Source organism: Malania oleifera, chromosome 1 (assembly GCF_029873635.1).
Source record: "Malania oleifera isolate guangnan ecotype guangnan chromosome 1, ASM2987363v1, whole genome shotgun sequence".
NCBI classification, from domain to species: domain Eukaryota; kingdom Viridiplantae; phylum Streptophyta; class Magnoliopsida; order Santalales; family Ximeniaceae; genus Malania; species Malania oleifera.
The window spans coordinates 125,766,212-125,775,277 of NC_080417.1; the positions used below are offsets into that span (position 1 = coordinate 125,766,212).

Here is a 9,066-nt window from a genome sequence, read left to right on the forward strand (position 1 = left end):
TGATCATGGATTTTGGCGTTTGAACTTTGAATTAAATGGATTTGGGAACACTTAATACATAATTATTTACATGGCATTATTTTATTAGACCTATAAAATTTATGTAAGGCTCATTTGGTTGCATAAAATATTTTTAATATTTTAGTTTTATTTAAAAAAAATTATAAAAAAATGTTAGTTTATCTTTTAGAATTTGTGTTAGAAATGTGGAAAATAAATTATTTTATTTAGTTGTGGGAAATTATTTTTACTTTTTCATTTTAAAATTAAAAATAATTTTTAAAGCCTTGTTTTTAGAATTTCTCAAAAACTACTTGATATATGAACTTGGAATTAAATGAGTTTAGAAAGACTTTGTACATAATTATTTACAGCATTGTTTTGTTGGACCTAAACACATACTTATGTAAGGCTAAAGAGGGTCAAAAAGCTCGTCTAAATTGAAATTCCGGGTGACAAAAAATAATTTATCGAACTTTATTCATAGCCACACTTTTTCATGCATTCTATTTACAAAACACATTTACAACCACAAGGTTGTGAATGAAATAAAATAAAGTCTGTAGCTCAATCATCGCAATAAAATTCTCGAGAATTCAAAAATGAGTGGAGCTAAAAAAAAAAATATGACTTGCAAGTTGCAAAGTGTGCAAAACAATGTGGCTACAGGTGTTTAATTTTAAAACTTGAGAAAAATCTCATCAAAACCAAAATGTAATACAGCTTCCATTTCTCTCCAGAGAGGAATAGATAACCCATGAAATAGCACTCAGCCAACGACAACAAAACGATTATCAGAGACAAAATCCGCTTACAACGCATTTTCATCATTGTTATGGAAATTCTCAAAAAGAAAGCAAAGCTGATCACTTCATTTATCAGGCGAGAGATGCCTCTCTTTTTTCTTGTTCCGGTGGGAAGGGAATTGGTTTAGTCGGGGCAGGCAAGCGCCCAATGCTATCAACTTTATCCCACTGCTTCGGTGGTGGTCTAGCTGCTCTTGGCAACAATCTTCCCTTCTTTTCAAACCACTCCGGCTTCAGCAATGCCCGGAAGCCCAACTTGTTGTAATACACTCTTCTTACAGACCCACCTGCAGCCTCAACTGCTTCCTTTGCACGAACGGTCACCCTCGACACCTGCAAACTTGAACTCTGTTTATGAGTACACTTTTTGTAGCATGAAGTGTCGAAGGCAATTTGACTGAAGACAATAAGGTTAAGGTCAGTAAATTCCATGGTAAAACATAACTGTTATTTTAGTTTGCATTGAATTCTAGGATAAAGCCCAACTTCAACAAATGAATAAGTTAATTGATAAATAAAGTTTCTACAGCTATAAATTTTGGATGCTGCAATGGAAATCAAATAGATTTGCAGCACAATTCTAACTGTTTTCCAAATTAAAGAACTATTACATTTCACCTCACTGAGAATCATGCACTTGGTCCGCCATAGATGCCCTGATGTAAACTCCAATCAACACGCGTTGAGACCCAACAATCAATATTGAAATACTTGTCAAATGATGCGAACCTCAACCGACACGCGTTGAAACCCAACATCATTTCCCCGCATCATGCCCAGTCAAGCTTATTTCTCTATTACTTTTTTATTTTTTCCACCGCAAGCAAAAGGGCATTGGTACATCAATAAAGTTGCCGTCATGTTACAGACCCCCAACTCCCTAATCAACTAAGACCCGACTCAGTTTCTGAAATAGCCTTACATGTAAAGCTACATCCCCCCACTCCCTAATCAACTAAAACCCCACTTTCAGTGAGAATTTCATCTGATTAAGAAGTTGGATTAAGGAATTATTGGATTTTAGCCTAGTAGACTTGGGAGCAATTAATTAGGATTTATGTTATGTATGGGTTTGTTTTTAATTTATATGTCTTAAGTTTTTTTACTTTTTTTTTTTATAGTTTTGTAAGGGGTATCTGTAATTTTAATCATTTTAGCTTTCCTATATGTATTAGTAGGTCAAATTGTTGTAGGTGATTTATGTGAATTTGAATAGAGAAGTTAAACATGGGTATCAAACACCCTCCCCACCAAAACTATTCTTCCTCTCTTTTTTTTTCTTCCCTTCTCTATTGCTCTTCCAATTTCTCTCTTGCAATAATTCTACATTGCCGTTCTGCATCACTCATGCACACCACTACTTTTTATGCCCCAATCCTCTTCTCTTTTTATCCTCTCCTCTCTTTTCTTGCTTCCATGTGAAACCAAAGAAAAATCCTCCGAAAAAACAAACAAGACCAAAGAACTTGGTAAGATCCGCCTGGTTACTTCGAGGCACTAAGTATTTTGAAGCTCTATGGCTGCATTAAGAGTTGGCCACATGAAAATGAAAATATTTTCCTCCATTTAACATTGTTGAATGACCAATTAACCAAAACAGAGCCTCTTGCAAAAATGCAAGGTAAGGCTGCATACTATAAACTCATTGTGGTCTGCCGCTTCCCCGGACCCTGCATACTTGGGAGCTTTGTGCATCAAACTGCCCTTTTTTTTTAGTTATCTAATTTACATAAAATTTTTCATAGCTTACCTAATTTACACAATAGTAAAATGCATTTAAATGATCAAAATCACACGGTGCAAATACAAATCTTGTTGAGTGAAGTTTCAATAGCTGCTGAGCTAATGCCAATTAAAATAAAGCAAAGACGTAGCATAGGTTCGAGCATTACAAAATCTTTGAAGAGAGAGAGATAAAGTGACAGACTGCTGGAGACTGAGGAGCATTAATAATACTGTTGGGAATTCCACTTACGAATTTGTCGCACATTGAAAAAATAAAGTAAAAGATGGGTGTTTATATGCATGGTTGGGCTCAATACCTTATAGGCATAAGATTTTGCGTCAAGTTGATGCTCAACCATATATATCAAGTCCATCCATGGATTTCTCCAATACTAACAAGTGGTATCAAAGCCGACCATTTGTAGCTTTAGGTGAAAGACATCATAAAGTTGAGGTGTGAAGCTAATTGTCCTGATGTGTTAACAATTGGAGGATCAAATGTGTGACTGAGGACAATAACGATCATCTAGGTCTAGTAAGAAGGATCCAATAGGGTTAACACATGGAAGGACACCAGGAGCGTGACTAAGGCCAATAAGGATCATCTGGCCTAATAAGATGGATTTGAATAGGGTCAAGACGTGAGAGGTAGAATGTATTTGGAGGCACGTGAAATGCAATCTAAGGCACATAAGGCAGTAAGGCTCACTTGAGCAACTGTTGAAGAATAGGGCTTGATCCCACAAGTAAGATGGTTTCCACTCAAGGATGAGAGTTCAAATTGGACTTAAGTGTCCATGCATGTGTTCTAAGAAACACATAGAAGAGGAGGCGGTGCTAAGTGGACTCCCATGGTTTCGTGCCCTTTCCCCTCATTAAGTAATGGCCGCTAATTGGTTGCAAGACAAGTAATGGCTTTCATCTAAGGGAGAGTAGTTTGAACTCACAAATGAGATAGAGATTGTTGAAAATTTCATTTGTGAGTTTGTCCTACATTGAAAAAATAAAGTGAAAGATATGTGTTTATACACATCGTTGGGCTCAAGACCCAATAGGCTTAAGCTTTTAGGTCAAGTTGGTGCTCTCCCATGTATATCAAATCCACTCATGGACTCCAAAAATTATAACAAATACATTGCCGTTATGCTTAAGCTAACTTCTAGAGTACCATTAGGCAAGACTCAAGAAAGGGAAAAAAAACTTTAAAAAAAAAATGCCATACTGCCATAAGGAAGAATTGTTATACCGCATCATCCCAAGAAACAGCACATATCATATTCAGTCAGAGGAAATCATGATTCCTTGTCTCATTTTCCTAGAGGTCAGCATCATCAACATCCCGTCAATAACAGTAGACAACAATAAATCAAATTCTCAAAAATCTCATCAAAGCTTGACAAGCTATGGTCAATATAATATGGCAAAAAGCCTTCAAAATTACCTCAAGATGAATTGGCCACTTGATATGTTCAGCACCACGTCCCATCAACCTCACTCCATCTTTAATTTGCTTCCCTATTGCCCTCGTATCCTATTGCAGTAACAGTTATATGATAGATCAATCTCAAACCAAAATTCATCATGCAAAAAATTTGAGGAAAGAAATTAAAATACTTACCATACCTTGAGAGTTTTCATAGTGATCAATTCAGAAGAATCTATCTTCCCTGCATTTATGAGATTGGCAATCTTTCCCAATCCCACTGGCTGTCACAAAGAATATGAGCAGTTTTAAGGAGTGTATTCAATGAAAGGTAATATAACAAAAAGTCCTCAAAACAGATAATGTCTGAAACAAAGAAGTTTTTTTCTGAATGATTTTTGTCAAACCATCACACATAAGTTTCTGAGCTATGAACTTCGTTACTCTTAACCAAACATGATGGGGAATCTTCAGCCATATCATTTAAAGGCCAAGTTGCTTCCAACAGTGGGTGGCATCAGCATCAAATCATTCCACAGGTGCTGTAGCATGTCCATGTTACACCACTCACTGAGGTCCTGTTTAACTTCCTAGATGTGTGATTATTATATGATAAGCTCTTCATTTGATTTCCTTTCTTTCTTTATGTTATTGAAGATGCGATGGCTGAAGCATCTTAGAGATAGCAGTCTCGTGTACAAAGGTTCCATCCACTCTCCAGCAAGGTCATTTTCTAAACTAGCTCTACTAAAAAGCATAATATGAAAAATAATGAATTTAATAAAGTAATGAACAAATTATGCATATTAACAAGTTTCCAAAAGCATCAAGAATTTCTTTGAGAAGTCAAAAAATTTCAACTACAATGAAAACAAAGAAATAAATAACGCAATGATCAATAAGTCTTACATCTCAAAAGATTTCAACTTCATTTTCTTACCTATGCATAATGTATATTTCCAGCAAATACAGGATCATTGTAGTAATAAATTTGAACATCAATCAACAAATTACATCCATCTGCAGAGGCCTGCTTCCCAAGTAAACTTGAAATTTATGAATATAAACCTTCTCAAATTTTGCCTAGTAGACTATGGTGCAACCATTTTCCTACCAATGAATACTGACAATGAATATGTCTGACAAAGCAAAAATACAGAGTTATTTGATTGAAGGGCCGTAACCCAAAGACAGATTTTTTCAACGAAGTTTAATCCTAGAAGGAGGGAGAACTAGGAGAATCAATGGTGGAGCTATAAAAAGCACAAACTTGGAAAAAGGCAGAAAATATTGGTCAAAAGAAGGATGCTAGAGGGGAGTAGCCAAGAGCCAAGACCTTGTCACAAGGCAGAATCAAACTTCTTACTCAGATCAAGTGTTGTAAGAAAGCCCCTTCAAACATGGTAAGGCTCCTAAGGCCTTAAACCTTATGGGTTTGCTATTGTTGCTAGAAAGAAACTAGAATTCTGAGGGTAAAGCTAAAAGACATGGGTGAATTCTCCATCAATGCAAAAAATCAAGATGCAAATGGAGTTCTCAAGGAAGGAAATGTAACTAAAACAAATTAAGGGAACTGTGATATTAGCTTCCTGAACTAATAACCACCATAAATGCAAGCTCCAGGTAACTACATAATCACATATACCATATATTCTGTACAAGCTTTTCATAGATATCAAGCATTAGTTTTATGATACAGGTTTGGTTCTGTTCAAGGGAAAAATTCATTTTTTACAGTTTGCGATTTTAGACATCAATCAGAATAAGTGTCCACTTCTTAATCTCCACTGATCCAAAATAAACATTTGTAGCACATCCATAAACTGCATGAACATAGCACAATGCTTCTATCACACAGTTTGGTTTGCAATCTTTTAGTGACTCAGATTTCTGCATCGTCTACATCAAAAACAGCTAGTTTGGTCCCATGGCCATATTTTTTGAAAGTACAACGCACCAAAATCAGAAATGTTGCCAGAATAACTCTGATTGAAATTGCCTCTTCTTCCCCTTCCGCAATGATGGGCTCATGCTTTCCATTTGCACTCTCGCCACCATGTTTTTGCTTGCATTTTTTTTTTTTTTTTTTTTTCTAGCAGGACACTCACATTCGTTTCTGAATACTTGTAAACTGAATCTTGCAATTTCACTAATAAATTTTCACATTTTTTTTGCTTTCAAATGGATCAATCACATGCTCAACACTATATCTTTAAATATGGGACCTAAGAGCCCATATCAATTACTGCAGCATCAATATTTGCATCCAAGCATAACTTGTTTCTTTTTGTTTCAAGCAAGACACTCACATTTGTTTCTGAATACTTGTAAACTGAATCTTGCAATTTCACTAATAATTATCACTTTTTTTTTTTTTTTTTGCTTTCAAATGGATCAATTGCATGCTCAACACTATATCTTTAAACATGGGACCTAAGAGCCTATATCAATCACTGTGGCATCAACATTTGCATCCAAGCATTCCTACCTACTTTAATTTTGCGCAAAACCCACACCCATTATTTTAGAGTTCCCTTTACATAGAACCATAGCACACATACTCTGAAGTTGGTTCAATATGCAAAAGAAAATGTTTTATAGCTATTTCTCTTAAGTGGCTGGATTCGTTGACATAACTTCAAATCTAAAGATCAAAATATGTCAAAAAGGAGGGGGGTCTTATATTATATTCTCTGTCAAAATTTGAAAATTTTCCTCTTATTTGAATGCATCTCCTTGGCTAGTTCATAGTTATCTTATCTACCATTCAATCCATATGGACTAATCACTCTCTTTTCAATTCAATACATGGATAAGTAAAATCTAAACCAGTACTTCACTGGCCCTAAATTTAACCTGACTTCGTCACTTTTCCATGCTTACAACTAGAAATCAATATATTCCAGAGAACTGTAGATAATTTTAATATTCAGGTTACTATGAAGTTATATATCTTCAAAATTAATCATTATTTATAAACCGGTGAGGAGAAGTGATTTATAGGAGATACAGGGATACACCTATAATAACTAAAGACTTGAAAATTCCAACTTTTTATTGCCCCAAATTGTGCAGAATGACAGGAAAAGGAATGAAGTAGCCGACCTCAACAACCAGTTCCTCAGACTGACACACCTGCAACTAAAGACTGAATGAGTTCTAAAACCATCATTTCCACAATCTAGCAGCCATAAATAACATCAATTTTCGTTAAAAAATTCACTTTTCTTTCAATTATCAAACCGTCACATTTCAAACAATTTCCCCAAACAAAAAAGGCACGGAAATGAACATTTAAAAAAAAAAAAAAAGTACCTGGAACTCAAGGCTAAAGGGATTCTTAAACCCTCGTTTTGGGACTCGGCGGCGGAGCGGCGTCTGGCCACCTTCAAAGCCAAATTTCATGGTACCTCTGGCCTTCTGCCCCTTGTGGCCTCTTCCCGCTGTCTTGCCCTTGCCGGACCCAATCCCGCGTCCCTTCCTCTTCTTCTTCTGCCTCGCCCCCGGATTGTCCCTCAGATCATTCAAACTCAGAAGGCTACTGTAGGCCCTAGTAAAACCCTCGCCAGATAAGAAGAAAACCCCACTGAGTTTAAGGTTAGGGCATTTTACGAACTGCAGAGGGAATGTCGATGCTGACGGTGGCGGAGGCGGCGGCAAGCTTAGGTGATGGGAAGCGGAGAAGCTGGATTTGCAGTAACTTGATAGCAATGAAGACAACCTTCTTCTGAACATTTTGGAGCTTTGGCCTAGCAGTGCCTGTCCTTCATAATAAAAGTGTTCTTCAATTCATAAGCACAAGCCCACTTTTGCAGCATTTATAAAAAATTTTCAAAAAATCAGAACTTTTAAAAAAATAATCCACTTCATAAAAAAAATAAATAATTGTTTAATTTACATTAAAACATAATTTAGCATATATATATATAAATAATTTTTAGGACAAAAAATACTAATTTCCTTTCAGATTTAACAAAAAAACAATGACAACTCTCAAAAATTTTAAGAACCTCGATTTCAAACCTGAGGTTTGTAAAATATATATAAATTTCTCCTTATATTTTATAAAAAAAATAATTTTTTTAATAGAAAATTTATGTCTTTTTGATAAACCTTAGTAAAAGTCAGTGATATTTTTAAAACTTCAAAGGATATTTATGATATTTTATTCTAATTTTATGGTCAAAATATATTAAGAATATGTGCTAAATACATCCAAGTCCTAATTAAAAATCTCAAACATTATGAATAAAAAATTGAACATGTTATAACTCAAACAAATTGTCAACGATGCATTATATTATTACAATATAATAATAATTATAACAATTTTTTTGTTTTTTAAATTTTTGTTACTATAACAATCTATTATTGTAATACCTTGCCCTTTATGGGAGCATTAATTTTCAACTCGGCAAAATAACGATAATAATTTAGTAAAAAAAATTATATAATTTCGATAGAATAGATTCCACTAAAATTTACCCATGAGAAAGCACGGAAATATAATTTTGCAAATATCTTTCATATTTAGGAAATACAAGATTACTGTTATGTTAGATTCTAATCTCAAAGTAAATATAAGTAAAATTTTATGAGAATCCTATATTTTCAAAGAATGTGAGATGGTTAGGTCATATTACAATCCAAAAATTGTAAGAATACGGTATCATCAATGTCACATTCCCGAGATGTTGAAAGATAATACATTACAAACTAATTGTACCTTAAAGAAGAAAGGGTTATTCAACATTTTAAAAAAATAGTACATAAAGAAAATTTTTATTTTAAATGTTTTTTATAAAAAAAATTCAACCTAAACTAATGGCACTTCTTATTATTGTTATATTATTGTCGAGTACCAAACTTTTAAATTTGTTCAACGATGCTTAATTTTGAAAAACTTATAACTTAGTAATAAATTATTAAATAAATCATATAATCATAATATATATTAAAATTATAAAATAAACAATTACACTTAATCGTTTTCTTTTGTAACTCAATTTTTTATGCATTTATAAGATTATCATAATTTATGAAAAAATAAAACATGTTTAGAATTTATTTAAAACTACTTCTACTTATTGTAAATGTGAGCAACTTGATATT

General features: G+C 34.0%; 1 protein-coding gene across 1 annotated transcript; it reads right to left on the reverse strand.

The window, feature by feature from the left end:
• Positions 1-672: 672 nt before the first annotated feature.
• LOC131148870 (uncharacterized) lies at positions 673-7,973 on the reverse strand. Its single transcript, XM_058098820.1, has 4 exons — positions 7,270-7,973; positions 4,155-4,238; positions 3,973-4,062; positions 673-1,139 (listed from the first exon to the last, which is right to left on the reverse strand). Exons 1-4 carry the CDS (start codon positions 7,687-7,689, stop codon positions 879-881), a joined length of 855 nt encoding a protein of 284 aa, XP_057954803.1. The 5' UTR covers positions 7,690-7,973; the 3' UTR covers positions 673-878.
• Between the last annotated feature and the right edge of the window lie 1,093 nt (positions 7,974-9,066).